At 38.6% G+C, this 22,985-nt stretch overlaps 1 protein-coding gene across 3 annotated transcripts in view; it reads right to left on the bottom strand.

Moving 5' to 3' along the window:
- CD109 (CD109 molecule) overlaps positions 1-22,985 on the bottom strand; it is a 208,059-nt gene that overhangs the window by 48,549 nt on the left and 136,525 nt on the right. For all 3 annotated transcript variants that reach the window (XM_049895453.1, XM_049895437.1, XM_049895444.1), the window contains 7 exons: positions 18,339-18,413; positions 17,622-17,682; positions 13,294-13,435; positions 12,187-12,304; positions 10,296-10,409; positions 4,452-4,670; positions 2,633-2,777 (listed from right to left, as the gene is read on the bottom strand). In XM_049895453.1, the coding sequence (XP_049751410.1) occupies positions 2,633-2,777; positions 4,452-4,670; positions 10,296-10,409; positions 12,187-12,304; positions 13,294-13,435; positions 17,622-17,682; positions 18,339-18,413 (874 nt within the window). The remainder of the gene's footprint in view (positions 1-2,632; positions 2,778-4,451; positions 4,671-10,295; positions 10,410-12,186; positions 12,305-13,293; positions 13,436-17,621; positions 17,683-18,338; positions 18,414-22,985) is intronic.

Here is a 22,985-nt window from a genome sequence, read left to right as displayed (position 1 = left end):
TTGAAAAGGTAATAAAAAACACTCCCAACAAAAAAGAGCCCTGGCCCAGATGGCTTCACTGCAGAATTCTACCAAACTTTCAGAGAAGAGTTAACACCACCACTACTAAAGGTATTTCAGAGCAGAGAAAAGGATGGAATACTACCAAACTCATTCTATGAAGCCAGCATATCCCTGACACCAAAACCAGGTAAAGACACCACAAAAAAAGAAAACTACAGATCTATATCCCTCATGAACTTAGATGCAAAAATCCTCAACAAAATTCTAGCCAATAGAATTCAACAACATACAAAAAAATAATTCACCATGACCAAGTGGGATTCATTCCAGGTATGCAGGGACGGTTCAACATTAAAAAAAACAATTAATGTAATCCATCACATAAATAAAAAAAAAGACAAGAATCACATGATTTTTTCAATTGATGCAGAAAAGGCATTTGACAAAGTTCAACACCCATGCATGACAGAAACTCTCCGCAAAATAGGAATAGAAGGAAAATTCCTCAATATGATAAAGGGCATGTATACAAAGCCAACAGCCAACATCATCCTAAATGGAGAGAGCCTGAAAGCATTCCCCTTGAGATTGGAAACCAGACAAGGATGCCCTTTATCACCACTCTTATTCAACATTGTGCTGGAGGTCCTAGCCAGAGCAATTAGGCTAGACAAAGAAATAAAGGGCATCCAGATTGGCAAAGAAGAAGTAAAATTACCTCTATTTGCAGATGACATGATATTATACACAGAAAACCCTAAGGAATCCTCCAGAAAACTACTGAAACTAACTAACTCAGCAGAGTATCGGGATACAAGATAAACATATAAAAATCAGCTGGATTCCTCTACACCAACAAAAATAACATCAAAGAGGAAAGCACTAAATCAATACCATTTACAGTAGCCCCCAAGAAGATAAAATACTTAGGAATAAATCTTACCAGAGATGTAAAAGACTTATACAAAGAAAACTACAATACACTTCTGCAAGAAACCAAAAAAGACCTACATAAGTGGAAAAACATACATTCCTCATGGATAGGATGACTCAATCTTATAAAAATGTCTGTTTCACCAAAAGTCATCTATACATTTAATGCAATTCCCATCCAAATTCCAAAGACATTCTTTAATGAGATGGAGAAACAAATCACCAACTTTATATGGAAGGGAAAGAGGCCCCGGATAAGTAAAGCATTACTGAAAAAGAAGAACAAGGTGGGAGGCCTTACTCTACCTGATTTTAGAACCTATTATACCTCCACAGTAGTCACAACAGCCTGGTACTGGTACAACAACAGATATATAGACCAATGGAACTGAATTGAGAATCCAGACATAAATCCATCCACATATAAGCAGTTGATATTTGACAAAGGCCCCAAAACAGTTAAATGGGGAGAAGACAGTCTTTTTAACAAATGGTGCTGACATAACTGGATATCCATCTGCAAATAATGAAACAAGACCCATACCTCACTCCATCCACCAAAATGAGCTCAAAATGGATCAAAGACCTAAATATAAAATCTAAAACAATAAAGATCATGGAAGAAAAAAATAGGGACAACGTTAGGAGCCCTAATACATTGCATAAACAGTATACAAACCATTACTAACAATGCAGAAGAAAAACTAGATAACCGGGAACTCCTAAAAATCAAACGCCTATGTTCATCCAAAGACTTCACCAAAAGAGTAAAAAGATCACCTACAGACTGGGAAAAAGTTTTCAGCTATGACATTTCTGATCAGCACCTGATCTCTAAAATCTACATGATGCTGCAAAAACTCAACTGCAAAAAGACAAATAATCCAATTAAAAAATGAGCAAAAGATATGAACAGACACTTCACTAAAGAAGACATTCAGGTAGCTAACAGATACATGACGAAATGCTCTTAATCATTAGCCATTAGAGAAATGCAGATCGAAACTACAATGAGATTCCATCTCACTCCAACATGGCTGGCATTAATCAAAAAAACACAAAACAATATATGTTGGAGAGGCTGTGGAGAGATTGGAACACTCATACTCTGCTGGTGGGAATGTCAAATTGTACAATGACTTTGGAAATCGATTTGGCACTTCCTAAAAAAGCTAGAAATAGAACTACCATAGGATCCAGCAATCCCAGTCCTTGGAATATATCCTAGAGAAATAAGAGCCTTTACCCGAACAGTTATATGCACACCCATGTTCATTGCAGCACTGTTTACAACAGCAAACAGCAGAAGCTCTGCTCTTAGAAAGAACCCCTCCCACTAGCCACATTCCAGTCAGGGCCTTGCTACTCAAAGTGTGGTCCACAAACCAGAAGCATCAGCATCACCTGGGAACTTGTTATCAAAGCAGAATCCCAGGCCCCATCCCAGACCTACTGAACCAGAATCTGCTTTTTAACAAGATTCCCAAGTGATTCATATGCACATTGAAGATTGAGAAGTAGTCTAGGATATATATTTTGATGGTATTTCTATTGCAATCAGCAGTTGGTACAAACTAAAACTTGACGCAAAGTCTAATCATTAGAACTAAATAAGAAAATAGCTCTATAAATACATGGAAAATATATATTGCCATAGATAAATAAACCAGCAGACGGTGATACACTTTATTCTTACCAATTGCAGTGATCTGAACTCTTTCACTACCACTCACTGTCTCAGGAGGAAATGAGAAACTCAAAGTTTTCAGCGTGTTTCGTAGCTTGTTGTCAGTCAAGTCTAATAAGATGGACTGTGAATATGATTTTTCTATCCCTTCAGCCTGTCAAAAGCAAGGAACACAATTAACATGGTGTCTACTAACCTATTTACAGATAGGAGATACATTCAGATATGAGGACAAGCATGTTGTGTCTGTAGTTTGTGTTTGGCTAGATAAATACCCACCACTACCTGATTCTTAACAAATTTGTTAATAAATTTTTAATTAAAATTAAAGTTGGTTAAATTACACAAAACATTTCAAGGAACAGCAGTGGAAATGATAAAGGAGAAGATGAAAAGGGTAATGAGAAAAACACTCTGAGGTAGGTCCTATTATTACTCAAACAGATGAAATACCTTACCCAAAGTCCCATTCGGCAGACCTGGGATTCAAAACAAGGGCGGTCTCACTGCAGAACCCAAGTGTTTATCCACTATGTTGAGCTACTTCTTTATGCATAATATCTTTCTGGAACAATATGCAAAATCTTGCCTACCTACACTGAGGAGTTCCAAAATTCTAAATCTACATATCAACTTGACCACAATTTAGTAGAATCCCAATTAACACTGTTTGTAGATATAACTGACTATAAAAGAGACTTGCTTTATAGTCTATGATTCAGTGAATTACTTAATACGGCTCTTCTAGCCATAACCTTTGTAATTTCCACCAAATGACTGAGCAGGACTATGCAAATGAGGTATATGGAACCCTAACGAGAGGATCAGTTCTGCCATCCCACTAGGCTTAGAGAGAGAGAGAGAGTAGGAGCTATAACACGGAAGACAGAGAGGGAGAGCTCTAACACCAGAGATGGCAAGAAGCAGCAACAGAGGAACAGTGGCAGCACAACCAGGAGACCAGCAGAAGACCACAGGAGACATCACAGTGGGCTTCCCAGCTCACGGAGCAAGAAAGCTAAGCACCTTTGAGCAGGAGACTTGCTGGTAGATAGGGTGCTCCGGGCACTAGGTGGAGCTAGATTTGCTGACCCACGGAACGAGAAAGCTGAGCACCTTCAGGCCGAGGCTTACTGGTCGAATGGGGTGTCTCCGGGCACTTATCAGTGGAGCTAAAAGAGCTTTGTAACACTTCCCCAAGCAGGGCAGAGGCCAGACCAAGGGGCTGAGGGGCCGGGGGGGGCCAATGGCCAGGGAGAGACCTGCCTGTGGGCACAGGTGAGAAGATGCTGTCCTGATCAAAGAACTGTATCCTGAGCATTCCTGAACCTAAACTGCAACCTGTTATTTCCCTAATGAACCCCATAATCATGAATATTGGCTGTGAGTTCTGTGTGGTCACTGTAACAAATTATCGAACTCAGCAGAGAAGCAGTGAGTGTCGTGGGAGGGATAGATAGCATCAGAATTGGGAAAAAGGGCTAGTGAAAGGAGGTATGACCGACCTCCGCCTCATAGGAATCAGCCTTGGGCTGTTGATATTGATTCTCCTTCTCCTTTGTGAAGTTAGAGGTCAAACACCTCCACCACGCCATTTTTACAAGCCATACTCCTTGATTAAATTTAAAGGAGAAATTGGCGATTACTTCTAGAACATATATGTGATATATTTCTACACATAGATGAGAAAACGATTATGTTCTACCAAGAAGGTGGAGGAGGCAGCCTACCAGGTCTTACCAACAAATTTAACTGAGAAAAAAACCACCTTTTGTTTCCTTTTCAATTATGTATTTCATTTCATTTATTTAAGATTTCAAATATTTACCTTTACTAAAATCTTCTGGGTGAGAGCATCAGAAGCAGTAGGTGAAACGGCTGTGACTGTGATAGGGATTTCTCCCAGATGTGTTGGCCTGACTGGGAAAAGAAGAGTCGCCCCATCCTCACTTGGAACCAGTATGGTCTGCTGGTATCCTGTTGCGTTTACTTCATTCGAAGTCACTAGAATATCAAATTTGTCACTTTCCTCAATGATTACTTTAACCTAGAAGAAAAAAATTAAGAAAGGTTTTGTAGATAATGGTCTCAGTAAAGTGTTGTCTTATCGCCACTTGAGTGCTATTAAACCTGTGAGGTCCAAGACTAGAGAAAGATGAGAAAAAGATTCAGTCAAGGAGAGAATGAAAGGGTGCCAGGAAAAAATTTCACCTCTCTTACACACTTTCTCCTTCTGCTGAAAAATATTTAGGGAAAGGGCACTCTTCAGCTCCATTTCTAGTCTCCCCACTAGTATTAAATTCCCTCATTATCCTAAGCCACTGGTAAGGATGCATCCGGAAAAGTTATTTCATATATTGACAATGCCACCTGCCTGATTTAACTGTGTCATCCTGGGACACTGGTTCCATTAGAAAAATCTGAGGCAAAGATGATAAAATGTCATCGCATTCATTAAGAGTATCTGCTAAAATTATTCCAAGGAAAGTATGACTCAAACAGTCCTGTACTGTATCTTGGTTGTGACCTTTTATAAATTATGACAAAGTTTCCAGTCTCATCAAAAAATAGCATTTCTCTGCCCATCAACAGATGAATGGATAAACAAACTATGGTACATAGACACAAGAATAAAGAACAATGACGAATCTGTGAAACATCTCACATGGATGAATCTGGAGGGCACTATGCTGAATTAAATAAGTCAATCTCAAAAAGAAAAATATTGTATGAGACCACTATTATAAAAACTCATGAAAAGGTTTATACACAAAAAGAAACAATCTTTGATGGTTATAGGGAGGGGAGTAATGGGGAGGGAAAAACACTAACTATACAATTGATAAGTGGTAACTTTGGTGAAGGGTAATACTAGGGAAGCTGGCACAACTTGTATAAGGCAAGGTCACAAAAGCTTCACAGACACATCCAAACTCCCTGAGGGACCAAATTACTGGGCTGAGAGCTGGGGGACCATGATCTCCAGGGACAACTAGCTCAATTGACATAGTTTTTAAAGAAAATGTTCTACCTGGGTGAGTAGTGTCTGGGGTCTTAAAAGCTTGTGAGCAGCCATCTAAGATATTCCATTGGTCCCACCCTGTCTAGAGCAAGGGAGAAGGAGAATGAAGAAAACCAAAAACACAAAGGAAAGATTAATCCAAAGGACTAATGGACCACGACTAGCACAGCCTCCACCGGACTGAGTCCAGCACAACTAGATGGTGCCCGGCTAACACCTCTGATTGCTCTGACAGGAATCACAAAAGAGGGTGCCGGGCAGAGCTGGAAAAAAATGTAGAATAAAATTCTAACTCACACACACAAAAAGAAGACCAGACTAACCAGTCGGACAAAGACTGGAGAAATCCTGAGAGTATGGTCCCCAGACACCCTTTTAACTCAGTATCGAAGTCACTGCTGAGTTTTACCTTCAGCCAAGGATTAGACAGGTCCGTAAAACAAAATGAGACTAAATGCGCACACCAGCCCAGGGGCAAGTAGTGGAAGGCAGGAGGGGATAGGAAAGCTGATACTGGAAAACTCAAGGTCAAGAAGGGGAGAGTGTTGACATGTCTTGGCAACCAGTGTCACAAAACAGTATGTGTATTGTTTAATGAGAAACTAATTTGCTCTGTAAACCTTCATCTAAAGCACAATAAAAAAATTAACACATATCATCCAAAAAAAAAAAAAGACAGAATAGCATCTCTCTAGGCCTTAACATTTTATGAATTGTTTCTCCACTTATTTTCTCATATGCTTCTCAAAATACTTCTTGTAGAGATAACAATTATGATTCCCATCTCACCCATGAAGAAATTATTTTCTGGTAAGTTACAGAGCTAAAAACTGAATCCTGACTTTCTAACTCTAGATCCCCTGCTCTTTATGCTGTACCACGTTGGTCTTATTAAAAAGCAGAAATAAAAAAATAACCAATTTACTTTATGGATATAAAGCTTAAAGAGATTGCGGCATTTTCATGTAATAAAATTAATTACATATCCCTACTAAATCAATCATTTGGTTAACACTAACATGGGTATGGAAACCCTGGTGGTGTAGTGGTTAAGAGCTATGGCTGCTAACCAAAAGGCTGGCGGTTCGAATCCACCAGGCACTCCCTGGAAACTCAATGGGACAGTTCTCCTCTGTCCTGTAGCATCACTATGAGTCAGAATCGACTCCACGGCAACTGGTTAACATGAGCACAAATACAAACAATGGCCTAATCCCTCACTTCCAGGGAACTAAATAGCTATGCAGACAAAAGGCATACGGCTCAAATAACAAATCTTTGAAAATATAACACACTGTATAAACATAGGCACTACAAACAACAGAATGGATGAGATTCCTCAGAAAATGCATCTTTTGAGCAAGGTCTTGAAGGGAATAAATCTTGCCAACTGCAGTGGGCATGGAATGGCAGTGATAAAGTGCCAATGCATTCTAGATGTGGGGAAGGGTATGAAAAAACGCAGGAAGGCAGGAAAGAGAAAGACATGCCTCAGAGATAATGAGAAAGTAAAGTGGCTAAAGTGAAGAACCTGTGCTGGAAATTAAGCAGAGAATTAACTTACAGACCCATCGCCTTTGAGTCGATTCTGACTCATAGCGATCCTATAGGACAGAGTAGAACTGCCCCATAGGGTTTCCAAGAAACAACTGGTGGATGCAAACAGCTGACCTTTTCATTAGTAACTGAGCTCTTAACCACTGCACCACAAGGGCCCTGAGAATTAGCTTCTTGTTGTTAGGTGCCATCAAGTTGATTCCGACTTAAAGCGACCCTACGCACAACAGAACGAAATGCTGCCCGGTCCTGTGCCATCCTCACAATTGTTGCTGTGCTTGAGCCCACTGTTGTAGCCACTGTGTCAATCCACCTCACTGAGGGTCTTCCTCAGTTTCAATGACCCTCTAACTTTACCAAGCATGACATCCTTCTCCAGGGACCAATCTCTCCTGATAACATGTCCAATATATGTGAGACCCAATGTATGTGAGACATAGTCTCACCATCCTTGCTTCTAAGAGGCATTCTTTTTGTACTTCTTCCAAGGCAGATTTGTTTGTTCTTTTGGCAGTCCATGGTATATTTAATATTATTCACCAATATCACAATTCGAAGGTGTCAATTCTTCTTCAGTCTTCCTTATTCAGTGTCCACTTTTCACATGCATATGAAGCAACTGAAAACACCATGGCTTGGGTCAGGTGCACCTTAGTCCTCAAGGTGACATCTTTGCTTTTCAACACTTTAAAGAGGTCTTTTGCAGCAGATTTGCCCAACACCATGGGTCTTTTGATTTCTTGACTACTGCTTCCATAGGTGTTGATTTTAGATCCAAGTAAAATGAAATCCTTGACAACCTCAATCTTTTCTCCATTCATCGTGATGTTGCTTACTCGTCAGTTGTGAGGATTTTTGTTTTCTTTATGTTGAAATCTAATCCATGCTGAAGGCTGTGGTCTTTGATCTTCATCAGTAAGTGCTTCAAGTCCTCTTCACTTCAGCAAGCAAGGTTGTGTAATCTGCATATTGCTGGTTGTTAACGAGTCTCCCTCCAATCCTGATACCCCATTCTTCTTCATATAGTCCAGCTTCTCAGATTATTTGCTCAGCACACACACTGAATAGGTATGGTGAAAGGATACGACCCTGACGCACACCTTTCCTGACTTTAAGTCATGCGGTATCCCCTTGTTCTGCTCAAACGACTGCCTCTTGATCCATGTACAGGTTCTTCATGAGCCCAATTAAGTGTTCCAAAATTCCCATTCTCTGCAATGTTATCCATAATTTGCTATAATCCACAGAGTCGAAAGCCTTAGCATAGTCAATAAAACACCAGTAAACATCTTTCTGGTATTCTCTGCTTTCAGCCAGGATCCATCTGACATCAGCAATGATAACCCTCGTTCCACATCCTCTTCTAAATCTGTCTTGAAATGGCAGTTACGTATCGATATACCACTGCAGCTGCTTTTGAATGATCTTCAGCAAAATTTTGCTTGCATGTGATATTAATGACATTGTTCACTAATTTCCACACTCGGTTAGATCACCTTTTCTGGGAATAAGCTTAAATATGAATCTCTTCCAGTCGGCTGGCCAGGTAGCTGTCTTCCAAATTTCTTGACATAGACAAGTGAGCACTTCCAGCACTGCATCCAACTGTTGAAACATCTCAATTGGTATTCCGTCAATTCTCGAAGCCTTATGTTTCACCAATGCCTTCAGCGCAACTTGGACTTCTTCCTTCAGTACCATCAGTTCCTGATCATATATTATCTCCTGAAACGGGTGAATGTCAACAATTCTTTTTGGTACAGTGTGACTCTGTATATTCTTTCCATCTTCTTTTGATGTTTCCTACGTCGTTTAATATTTTCCCTGTAGAATCCTTCAGTATTGCAACTTGAGGCTTAGATATTTTCTTCAGTTCTTTCAGCTTGTGAAATGCTAAGCATGTTCTTCCCTTTTGGTTTTCTATCTCCAGATCTTTGCACATATCATAATACTTTACTTTGTCCTCTCGAACCACCCTTTGAAATCTTCTGTTAAGCTCATTGGTCTTGCAAAATTCTATCATGTGATCTTCGGCATCATTTCTATCACCAAGGCCATATTTTCCAACTACCAACCCTTCTTCTTTGTTTTCAACTTTTGCATTCCAATCACCAGTAATTTATCAGTGCATCCTGATTGCATGTTCGATCAATTTCAGATAAAAAGTCTTCAATTTCTTCAACTTTGGCCTTAGTGGTTGGTGCATAAATTTGAATAGCAGTCGTATTAACTGGTCTTCCTTGTAGGCATATGGATATTATCCTATCATTGACAGTGCTGTACTTCAGGATAGATCTTGAAATGTTCTTTTTGATGATGAAGGCAATGCCATTCCTCTTCAAGCTGTTGTTCCCAGCATAGTAGACCATATGATCGTCTGATTCAAAATGACCAAAACCAGTGCATTTTGGCTCACTAACGCCTAAGATATCAATGTTTATCCATTCCATGTCACTTTTGATGATTTCCAATTTTCCTAGATTCATACTTCATACATTCCATGTTCTGATTATTAATGGATGTTTGCAGCTATTTCTTCTCATTTTGAGTCATGCCACATCAGCCAATGAAGGTCTCAAAAGCTTGGCTCCACTTTGAGGCAGCTCTTCCCCCAGTTGCATTTTAAGTGCCTTCCAACCAGAGGGGCTCATCTTCTGGCACTGTATCAGAGAATGTTCCACTCCTATTCGTAAGATTTTCACCAGCCAATTCTTTTCAGAAGTAGACTGCCAGGTCCTTCTTCCTAGTCTGTCTTAGTCTGGAAGCTCAGCTGAAACCTATCCATCATGGGTGACCCTGATGGTATCTGAATACCAGTGGCATAGCTTCCAGCATCACAGCAACGCACAAGCCCCCACAGTATGACAAACTGACAAAAATGTGTGGGAGAATTAACTTAGACATGCTAGTAATATCCTTAGACATAATGAATAAACGAAATTGCTGACAAAGTAAGTCTATTTTCAATCTCCCAGGAATGTATAAAATGTTTAGATGCCCAGATGCCCAATTACTACATAACCCAATCTCTACAAAATAAGAACATGTTTTCTCCTGAAATGTAAATCATTAACAAAAGTTTGAATATATTACCTCAGTGGCATCTTTCAAATAATTGAATATGGTTACTTCCAAAGCAAATTCTTCACCTCTGATAACAGAATAGGGAAGGTTCAAAAAAATGAAAAATGGCTGGAAGGCCCGTAGCTGAAAAGAACAAAATGAGTACATATTTTCATTCAGGTCAAAATGCTTCACATTTTACACAATTAAAAGCAATTCTCACAAAAGCGGTGAAGCCTATAAACTTCACTTAGAAATGTCCATTTTCCTATATACAGAAAGTAAATAACAACTAATCCTGAATGAATGATGGCAAATTGATTTAATGATAATCACTACATTTTACTGTGTGCCCATTATGAACCAGGCACTTTACATAATTATCTTATTTAATCATTACAACCCTAGAAGGCAGGTGTTATGGTCCTATTTTAAAGGGGGAAAAAAAAAACTTGAAGCTCAGAGACCTCTGTAACAAGTACAAGATCACACTGCTGGTAAGTAGAGAAGCTAGAAGAGAATTCCAGTGTGTCTGATGCCAAAGCAAGTACCCTTTCTACTATACTATACTGGCTGCACCATTTTGCTTTAAAAAACCACTGGCCAAATGATGCAGCCCGTTTTAGAAGCAAGTGTAGAGAATCTAAATGTGGCAGGCCCAGTGCTGTTCCAGTAACTACCTTCTACACATTCACATGTATGTACTTTCTCCTTGGTGACCCACTCCCATATTGTTGGCCAGGTTCTGCAGTGGAGGCTGATTCCCCACTCCACCCCACTCTTCCACCCCCACCTCTGAGCAGCAGTAATTCCCTCTAGAGGTTGATATGGACATTTGTGGAAGCGTCTTAGACTGTCACAATGATTGGAGGGTGCGATTAGCATTTTGTGGGTGAAGGTCTGCAGTACTCAGGACAGTCTCAGCTGGTGAAGAATTGTTCCATGTTTCACATGACATTTGACTGTCCCTTCAGACAATTGTGTAGATAAAGCACTTGTTTATAATTATGTGAGCCTAGAACCGAATTCCAATTTACATATAAACCTAAAGCATTTTTTAACTCACAATGAATTTTTTACCAATACAACTATTTCATAAATCAAGAGAAGACAGCAGCTTAGTTTCAGAAATTTACTTCACCACAGGCAGCGTAGCACCACTCATGGTTTTTGAGTCTTCAAAATAATGCATGTATATCAAACTGCACTCGTAGCTGTTACGTGCAAGAAGATTCTATTCATGGGGTAAACATCTAAATAGGTCACTATGCTTTCAAGCTTAGCTGTGCCTGGGCATTTACATACTGAAATATCTATTATTTTATTATATATTACTTTCCTTTTCTTTCTCCTTATTATTTCACCTAGGATATTTTATTGAATTTTTTTTTTTTTAATTGTGTGGAAAGGTAGGTTATAAACTACGAATTTCATCTCAGGAGATACAGCGGTAGCACAGGAAATGAGTTTTATAAACAGGGGCTTCAGGTCTGCCAGAGGTGAGAGCTACTGATCTACAGCAATCTAAACCAGGGGCTCGTTCATTTGACCCATGCCTAGTTTAGGAAACAATGTTGATGCAATTTGACCAAAGAGATATGAAGGAATTTCTGCTAAGGGAAAATCCAGGGAATTTCTGTACATCCTTGGAGAGGTACAGGCTGAAAGCATACTCTCTCTTCTGAATTTTGCAAGTGCTTAGATAATAAGCTTTTCTATTCAAATCTTAACATAAACTTAGCACATTCAGTAGTTTAATTCAGCTTACATTATAAACAGAAAGACAAAATGAAGGAATCTCAAACTGTTATCAATATTATAAACAATCTTTTTTATTTTTTTAACCCACTGAAGAGCTGACACTTTCTTAGGTTTGTGGGACTGTAAATGTATAAAAAAAAGCAGCCCTTTAATATTCTACCTCCACGGGAGCAGTTGTCAGTCCAAGACCTAGGTCCTCAGAGATCACAAAAGCAGTAGCTGCCCAAGAAGTGATAGTATCAGGCACAGTAACTTCAAATTCTTGGTAAATCTTGGAACTGAAGTCAAGATAAACAAACAAAAAAAAATCATAAAACAAGAACTGGCTCCAACAACCTTTCAAGATAAGTCAATATAACTTAATACTATCTTTTGGAAGAATCTTAATTTTCCAAACCATTTACATATCTGAATTTAAAACCATTGAAAAGAAATAGGTATGAAATAGTAGATTCCATGTTCCTTAAGAACTAGGTCATAATACTGCATACTGATTCATATCCCAATAGTCTTTCCACAATATGTTTATATCTTCAGAATGAACATTATTTTCATAAATTTTGCATAAATACCTGTTTTCAGACTGAACTCCACTTTTTTCTCTCACTTTGCAGAAAGGTTTTTTCTCTGTATACCTGTCGGTGTTGTTATTTGCTTTGTTTTGTTTTTTGAGGTTTGACTTATGTCTTATTTCAAGATTCCCTAAATGGGTGACTATGATACACTGTGCACATTTCACGATTTACATGCTCAATCGCCAGGCCAAGTAACACAGGTGTTGTCGGCTAAGATGAATTCCTTCTACCTTCCATGTTCCTTCTCCCTGTGGCTCACGGAGATGTTTTATGAGGAGTGGGATTCAGTTAGAAGCACTGCCCCAAGGGAGCAGGAAGTAATCATGAGTGCTTTCCACCCCAAGGCAACAAATGTACTACTCCCAGAAATTTTTCTCCATCAGGGATGCTGAGATTTCAATGAAAGTAAAAATCACCTTTCATCAGAAAAAGATCACAGCCTGAGACCAAGCATGCAATTAATATCATTACCTCCTTGATAATACTCCCACTACCACAACCTGCATGTGGCCTTATTAAACACTATATTAAAATAAAATATGATAAATGTCATTCTAAAACGAAAACCTCTTGTTCTACTTAGTTCTTAATCATACTATGTTTGTACTTAAACATTTAAAAGAGAGAAAAACTAATTTAAAACAAACACTAAACAAAAAATGTATAAGTAAGGAATTCTATAAAATTTTTACCCCATGTTGGCGTCTAGCCAAATCCAAGTCTCTGGAAAATGCTTTCTGACACGTGGATTGCTAACCGAAGAAAAGTCATGAAAATCTACCATGTAGCCTTCACTTTCCTCCACAAACCTCTCGGCAACCTCTGGACTGTCATCTAAAAATAAAGATTGACAACTGCTAGAAAAAAATCACTAAAGAAAATGAATTATAAACTTAGTCCACAGAATCATAGCCCTCTCAGCTGAATAAGTTCTTAGAGTTCATCTTGTCCAACCCTCTCATTTTAGATGAGAAACCTGAGACCCAGGTAAGTCAGCAGAGCCAGAACTAGAAAAAATGCTCCCTACCCCTACGGCCAATATCTGAAAAACTACTTACAGTTCAGTTGCAAAAAAAATTTTTTTAATTTAACTCATGCTTTTAAAAGTAACCTACAATCCTACTACTCTTCTTTTTCTAGCTCCCTAGTGCTGATTATCATTGATTACACCAGCCATGAGATGCTACAATCACCCAGTTTATTGGCTTCTTTTTTTAAAAAAAAAGAAGCTATGTTGCCATAAAGACTTCTGAGCATCTATTTTTTTCACCTTTTCTGTAAGTCTAAAATTATTTCAAAGTAAAGTGAAAAAAAAATACACCGTAAGTACCAATGTTACAAAGATGAATGCAATGAACTCACTGATAAGTCTATGGAGGAGGCAGATACACAGAAAACAGTAATAAACACAATGTGGATGGTAACAGACATACACATAACGTACAATGCAGAGAATGCTTGATTTTATACAGAATCTGAATGATGACTAAGGATCTGGCCAGGGGAGAACAAGTGGAATAGATATTCTATTTTGCACAGTTTCTCTAAGTCTTGATAAAGAACATCCCATACAGGAAAAAAAAAAAAACAGTAAGCCAAGCCATATCTAGGACACGACAATGAATATTTGGTAAGAGCAACATAAAACGAGAGGAGAAAGAATGGTTGCGCCCAGATTTTAAAATGCCAAGTATCACATGTTGAAGGATCTGAACTTGTATGCTTTTAAGCAATGGTGACCCATTGAAAGGTTTAAAATAAATTAGAAGATGATCTAATCCATGTCTTACAAAGATAATTCTGGCATCAGTGTAAACAATGGTTTAGAGCTGGGGAAAATGGAGGCAGTGAAAACAGTTAGGAGGCTACTTCAATGGTCAAGTAACGGACAGCAGTGAGGGCCTGAAGCTAGGCAAAGGGAAGGATAGATAATCTCAAGAGATGGTTTTGCTGTGCCTCCTGGTTGGATGCCTTCTGTGTGCAGGTATGGCACACTGTAGTCCCTTAGCACATTCTTCTAACTGCGTGTTGGTCTGCCCCACTAGACCAATTTGGTATTCCTATTACCTAGTACGTACTAGGCATACGATTAATATCATCACTATTCAATGAATAATGAATTGAACAAACTGGATCTGAGGGGCAGATAAGAGATTACTGCAGGCCAACTAAGTGTCAAACATGTGCTAAACATTGTAGGTGCTTTTGCATTTAACCTCATAACAACCCTATAAGACAGTACTATTATAAGCCCAATTCTGCAGGGGAAAGCCTAAGGCTTAGCGAGACTAATGACTTTGCCCTGGAGCATTAAGTCAGAATTCAAAGCCAGGTATTTGATGGCAAATTCCTTTCTTAACCACCATGTTGTTCCACCTCTGAAAGAAAGGAGACAGAGGAATTAAGAATGAGTTCTGGGTTCTGATTTGGACATCTAGGTAGAGCAGATGATGATTCATTAACAGAGATATGGAAGGAAGTGTAAGGTTGTGAGGGTTAGGTCATGTTTTATTAGCTTGGTTTGTGAAATATTAAATTCAAGGTATTTGTGGGGCATCAGGATGGAGAAACAGAGGGATAAGAACAAACAGTTGAGTTGTTTCAGAGTTGGGTTTTATAGTGAAGATGTGATAAAAGGACAAAGAACTAGGAAGAAATTCTACCAAATTGATGAGTCATGTGGTCCAGGCCAGGTATCAGAGGGAAGTGAAACCAGAAGGAGGCCAGGAGAAGTCAGGAGACTAAAGATCTCAGTAAGGCCAAAGAAGATGTCTAACAGATTTAGGGGAGTGAGGGAGTATACAAGATACACGGACAGGCATTTGAAGTGTTAGGAGTGGAGCAGTATTCAAGTGATAAGATAATATGGCCTTGGGTGACTATCATTGCCATAGTGGTGATCACAGGATACTGTTCATGAGACTGGTCAACCATGTGGACATTCATATCGCTTGAGATGACAAAAGAAGTAAGATTTTGAATCTTTGTGAGAGTCATCAATGTATAGAGTTATCGACGTACACGAGAAAGGGAAAGTAAGTGACCTGAATGTTGATAGAAAGAGCTATAATTAAAATAATTTTGAGTTTCAAATGATAAGGGGCTCTTGGCTAAGGGTTGTTTAACAGTAGTCAGAAGGCAGCCAAGAAAATACTAAACTGTACCTAAAGACACTGATCCAGAAGAAAGAAAAATAAGGAGGTGTGCTCACGAGAGGAACAGGTTTTTTCTGTTATAGGGAAAAGATGGAAAAATGTTCTCATAAAAGGTAAAGGATATAAGTATTACTGACACAGAATGAGTATTCCAGTAGGCATCAGACAGGATTTGATAAGTAAATATGAACAAACATGGGCAAAATCTGAGACTGACAAAAAGAGAATGGAAAAACCGAGATGCATGGAAGGTTGTCCAGGATGGAGGATTATATGAGGAGAGCTAAATGCACCATAAAGATCAAAATTAGTTCATAAAATCTTCAAGACTATAAATTTATCTTTTAGAATATTTACTGTTACCACTATGACTCCCAAAAATTTAGAATCAAGAATTCCTTTAAAGTCATGTAAAAAATATATATATACATATATACACACACACGTGTGTGTATATAAAAGACTTCCCTTGTGCCAGGAAATAACTGAATTGAATACAATACCTACATTTCCAAGGACTAAGAAGGAAATTATCTTGAATTTCGGTAAAACGAAACAGTACAACTCAAGCTGAATTGACTGGTGAAAAAGCACGGGAGCCAAGGGAAACCATCCTTCCAGCTTTGCTGTACCGCTTAATAGAGGAGGAAACAACCACACCATGACATCTGAAGAAGTGGGTCAGTGTATAGGTAGGGAATCCAGGTGAGGTAAGCTAAAATAAAATTGTTAAGAGTCTCATGGAAATAGCAAGTCAGTAAGTATCCGTCAAAACTAAGACAGGTATGTATACTAACAGCCTAGTCAGAGCAGGTGCAGGCATCAACAAGCCAGAAAACACAAACTGGACTGGACATAAAAACTGGACAAAGAGTAAGACTGGAGGCTAGAAATTCAAACATCAAAACCAAATATCTGCAGAAGCTAAACTGGTGGGATGGGACAAGGAAGTGGGAAGAGCAGTACATGTAAGATCTCCAAAATGGAAACAAAGTCCTAGTTTCAGGGCAGACACTTGGGGGTACTGTGGTAGCAAGAGCCAGCCCAATGCAAGAAAGCCTGAGGCTTGGTGTGGTATAACAGAGAACACTTCTGAAAGAAACAGGAAATTCAGGGACAGGAATTGTGACACTTGGGGAAACCTTTCAAGATGATATATTGCCATAATTTTACCGGAAAGGAGAATGACTTCTACAGTTAATCATTCTCATTTATACATTTACTTTAGTCAAAACATTTTATATCTTCTTCCTAAAATCACACTTCTTATTGTTACATTATAGCCACCCCAACTCAGCAATTCAGGGAACCTAGGATGTACAGATGTGATCCTGCCCAGGAAGAACTTAAATCTCCGGGTATTGACAAGATGTGTGTGTGTGAGCACGTGCATGCGTGCACATGTGTGCACATATACAAATACACGTATACATATGCCAGCATACTTTATGGCATCTGGATTATTTTCCAGGTGAACATCAAGGAGAACACAGATGTTTCAAAAAAGTTTTCCTCCTTTTATCTAATTCCAAAATAACAGCACAGTTTGTAATACAAAGCATATTTATGGTACAGAAGCTCCCAATATGCCCCAAAATATACCCCCTCAAATTATAGGCAGCAAACGGAAAGCATTCATTTCAAAGATTCTGACAGCAGCCCAAACACTCTGACATCATGGCCAGGGTGAAAACCTCAACTTGTCAGTACATTAAATTCCAAATATTCCTAGAATAAGAAAGCTGAAAATGAAAATCATAATATCCATGCTGAGCCAGAAACTATTCAGACCTACGTAAGTACTATTAAATATCTAAGATGAAAGGCTTAAATACTTTACAATCATATTGCAATGTTTTACTTACAAACACCATCAATGTAATCTTTCACAAGGTTTGCATCTGTCAATACCCAGAGGCCACATTCCTAGAAAAAAAAGTTTTAAATTTTTTTTTAAATAAAAGTTTAAATGCTGTCTAAACTGTAAGAGCAGTCTCCCACATTCCGGACTCACCCTTATTATTTTTGAAAGCTTAGGTACAAATGTGCGTACACTCAATCAATCAAAATCTCTCTCTCTCTCTCTCCCTCCTCTCTCTCTCACACATACACACACACAAACATACTCTCTCTCTCTCTCACATACACACAAACACACACACACATATACTCTCTCACATACACATATACTCTCTCTCTCACATACACACAAACACACACACACATTCTCTCTCACATAAACACGAACACACACACACATACTCTCTCTCTCTCACATACACACAAACACACATGCACATATACACAATCAATTTAAGGGCAAGGAAAGTAATATAAAGGAAAGAAGTTATTTGTTTAATGACAATTCCATTAATTTCCCCAATGCTGAGTTTTTCTACTTGCTTTTGAAACTGAGATGATCCTCTCTCCATTTCAAATTATACTAATATAACAAACTGTACTGCAGCAACATATTTAATAAAAGGTTAACATTTCATAATGATCATTTATTAAATTCAAAAAAGTCTGCAATAGTAAAAAATACTACTAAATCTTCAAATAAGATAGCAAATTAAACATACCTGAAAGACTGCAAAAGAATTCACGAACATGCCTAAGTAATATCCTGTGTTATAAAGTTCCAATTCGTGGGCCACCTAAGGAAGAGATAAAAGGTACAGAAATGAATGGTTTGGTATCAAGCTTGTTCTGTCCACCACAGCAATTTTTATATGTACTTTAGATAAGAGACAGCCCACATGCTTATCAAATTTAAAAATGACATAAATTGAAAAATAGTGAATATGTGAGCACCTTGTTCATGAGTCAAGAAGCCAAAACTAGATTTCTTATTTAAGAACAGAATTCATTACTCTGTTCAGCAACTGAGAGTTCCTAAAAACTATGAGCTTGAGTTTTACCCAGAAGGATATTAACTGTCTCTGGGTTGACAAGGCCAACATGTAGAGTCCAGCAATAAAAATGACCCACACTTTTGGCAGAAATAAACGGGTAGATTTCATAGAGATTAATGTAAATTCTGCAAAATGCCAGTTACCTAAATTAAAAAAAAAAAGTATAGACAATTCACAAAAGAGAAAGTGAAAATTATTAATAAACACAAAAAAATCAATCTCATTGATAATCAAAGCAAAGCAAATTAAAACGTCAATCAAATACAATTTTTCAATAAGGAGGTATTTCTATCTATCACATTAACAATACTATTGTTTTAAGAACAGCACTCATTGCTAGCATGAGTGAGTAAAACGAACATTTTCATACACTCCTGCAGTAATGTAACTTAGTACCATTTTTCTAGAAAAGAATTTAATATTAAAAATATAGAGCTTTAAAATGATTGTAGCTTTTAAGTCTGAGCTAAGAAACTACGGGCAAGTAAGGGAAAAGGAGAAACAATTAAATGTCCAAATTTAGGGAAGTAGTTAATGAAACCTAGTGCGTGCATATGATGTGGATTATGTGACGCATGGTTCTTCTGTAATGTGGGCATGGTATGTATGGCTACCTTACAGAGTTGTGAAGATTAAATGAAATGACACATATAAAGTGCATACGAATAAATATTTCTTCAAAGAAGATATACGAATACTGATAAGCACATGAAATGTTGTGCGGTATCATTCGCCATAAAAGAAATGCAAATCAAAACCACAGACACCACTTCACATCCACTAAGATGGTCACAGTCAAAAAGACAGATAATAAACAGTGTTGGTGAGGGTGTGAAGAGACTGGAACCCTCATATCCAGCTGGGAATGTAAAATGGTTGCAGCCACTTTCGAAAATACTCTGGCAGCACCACAAACAATTAAACATAGTGTTACCATATTATCTAGCAATTCCACTTCTAGGTAAATACCCAAGAAAAATGAAAACATACATCCCCACAAAAATCTGTGCACAAATGTTCATAGCAGCATTATTCATAATAACCAAAAAGTAGGAACAACCCAAATGTTCATGAACTAATGGAGAAATAAAATGCGGTATATCCATACAATGGAATATTATTCCACCACAAAAAGGAATAAAATAGTGATACATGCCACGGCATAAATGAACTGTGAAGATATTATGCTAAGTGAAAGAAGCCAGCCACAAACAATCACATATTGCATGATTTCATTTCTATGAAATGTCCAGAATAGCCATATTTTTACCGACAGGAAATAGATCTGTGGTTGTCATGGGCTAGAAAGGGTAAAAGAAACACTGGGGCGGAGGTGAGGGCTTGTGGCCAAGGTCCACAGGGTTTCTTTTTGTGGGTAATAAAAACATTCTAGAATTGACTGTTGTGATGGCTACTCTTACCTATGAATATTATAAAATACACCATTTAATTGTCTATTTTAAATGAGTGAATTATATGGTATGTGAATTTTGCCTCAATAACACTGTGTTTTGTTTTGTTTTGTTTTGTTTTGTTTTGTTTTGTTTTGTTTTGTTTTGTTTTGTTTTGTTTTGTTTTAAGTGCATAGCCGAATATCTGGCACCTACAAAATGCTCTAGCCTTGTCAGACATTATACTTTTAACTATGTTTATAAAATTGCTTTAATAACATGAGGAAATACCTGTGATGGGTTGAGTAAAAAGCACATATACAGAAGCTTTCAACTAAATTTTTTACAAAACATGGAAAACCGTCATTGCACTTTTCAAAGTGTTATTTTGATAATCACAAAAAAAATAAATAAAAATAAAACCTAAACAATTCAGACAGAAAATAACAGGGACTAAAAGGAATCCCAGCTTTTCAGAGAAAAATAAAGATTAGAATTAAAGGTCCCTTGGAGACAACAGAGTCCAAATCCTCAAGTCACATCCTGCCAACAAGGATCCAGGATAGATGTTTTCTCTATTGGTTGGTAGATGTCCAAGGTGTAATATAATCTTTACTCACACTGACAGATAATTTGGCCAGAACAAAGCATACAGTTGTTGTTGTTGCATGCTGTAGAGTCAATTCTGACCCGTAGTGACTCTTAGACAGTAGAACTGCCCCATACGGTTTCCTAAACTGTAATCTTTACTAGAGCAGATTGTCAGGTCCTTACTCCCACAGAGCCACTAGTGGGTTCAAACTTAACCATTACACTAAAAACTGCATATGCCCAAACACTTCTAGAGTCTGGTATTTAATTTTTAACATTTTTTAAATGTCTGCTAAACTGGAGCACATCCATAAAAATTATACTCAAGATGGAGAGGTCTAGAAAAGCAGTTGAAGGACGGGAGATGTTAAAGGCAGAAAAGAGAGAGAAGAGTTGTCTGGTGGAAGGTCTGTACCACACAGTCAAAGAGAATAGTTCTAGGACACAGGTTTCCAAACAATATAAAGAAGAACACTCAAACATTTATAAACTTAAAACTATCCATCAACTGAATGAAATGCATTATAAAATGGGAGACTCTGCCTCTCTGGAAATATTCAAGCACCAGACAGAAATCCCTAAGAAAAGGAGGAATTCCTCAGTACATTCAGTTCACCACAGATCCTAGCATACAAAGAAGCTCAGTAAATATCTGAATTGCTGAATAAACGCAGGTACTAACTAGATTATCACATGTTCACAGAGAAGATTCTTATTTGGGTGCAAGGCTGAACCACCTAATAGTGAGGATCCATCCATACAATCCAAATGGGGACTGTATTCTTCAAAGATTGCATAACATTCTTCATGGTTATCAATTTTACATTTAGAGATAAATATTTCTGACATTCATATATATTTGATTGTTCTAGAGAATAAAAGCAAAGAAGCTATTTTAAGGCATACAACAAACAATTTTTAAAGTCTAAATGTGGACAAAACAATTATAAAATTCTAAATTGTGAAAAAGAGAAAGTTAACAGTATTCATTAAAAATATCTGCTTACTGAGGCAGAGCCAAGATGTTGGAATAGGCAGACGCTTCCTGCTAGCCGTCTTTACAACAAAGTCCCAAAAAAAACAAGTGAAATAAGTACATTTATGACAAGCTAGGAGCCCTGAGCTTCAAAAAAGGCAAGCTTAAAAAACGAACAGAGGGGCAGAGGAAGGAAGGGATGGTTCAGAAGCAGAGAGGAGTTACCGGACCTGAATTGCAGAGGGCCCTCAGGCACCATTCCCAGAGCGGCGGCTGTGGGCTGATACTCCCGTTCGGCCGCAGTTTCCTCAGGGAGAAGTAGCCAGCCATAAAGCCAACTCATACCTCCGGAACCAGAGAAAAACGGCGCTCTTGGCAAAAGCTAAGTGCTTATGTGTATTTTACCATGCCACCCCACCCCCTGCCCCCAAGCCAGCTTCAGCAGCTGAATTACCTGGGCCTCAGACAGGCACTGCTGAGTGCCTAGAGCCATCATCCCAGCCTTGGAGAAGGAAAAAATTTGCATTTGGGGGAAAAGATTATTTGCCAGCTCCGCTAAACAGGGGAGCTCAGGACAGAAGCAGCTCCTGTCCAGGCATAAATGGTCTGTGGACTCTGAGCACCTTTCCCCTTTGCATGGACCTGTGTGGGCCTATTTCAGAAGAACAGGCCCTTGTGGGCTGACTCCAACCATTTCAGTTGTGCAGTGGAGAGGTGGGTGTTGATGTTTGACATTGCTTTGCCTATTAAATAGGGTCCTCACCTACCCACATCAGGGGCCTAAGGGCTGGTAGCTCCACTCAGGTCACCCAGCCACCCACGACAGGGCCCAAAGATAACTGCTACCTCCCAGTCCTTATAACCAAAAACACTGGGTGCCCATGGTCCGTCTGCGGAACCCACCCACCTGCACACACTAGGGAATAGGGACGCCTTTCCTCAGAGACACTCAGGGGTCAGTTCTCAATACCCTGCCTTGTTCAGAATGTGACCCCCTGCTACAACCAGACGCCAGTACCTACACCAATCACCCCTGCCCCTCTAAGACTGTAGGGCAGAGCCCGTACCACATACTTGATGATCAGCTACCTGGGCACCTAAGCTGAATTCATACAAGAAAAGTGAATGGACTCCTAGACTGATACCTGATAACAGTTCTAGCCATCTGGGGACAGGACACCAGAGCTCCAAAGGTGAAAATAATTAAGCTAGCTCACTCAAGCAACCCATTTGGGCATATCAAAACAAAACAAACCAAGAAGCTACAACACAGTAAGCAAACATAAACTAATACAATAACTTATAGATGGCTAGGAGACAACAGTCAATATCAAGTCACATAAAGAAACAGACCAT

Source organism: Elephas maximus, chromosome 1 (assembly GCF_024166365.1).
Source record: "Elephas maximus indicus isolate mEleMax1 chromosome 1, mEleMax1 primary haplotype, whole genome shotgun sequence".
Classification (NCBI taxonomy): Eukaryota; Metazoa; Chordata; class Mammalia; order Proboscidea; family Elephantidae; genus Elephas; species Elephas maximus.
The sequence above is the reverse complement of the archived record's forward strand: the minus strand, read 5'-3'. Positions and strand labels throughout refer to the sequence as shown.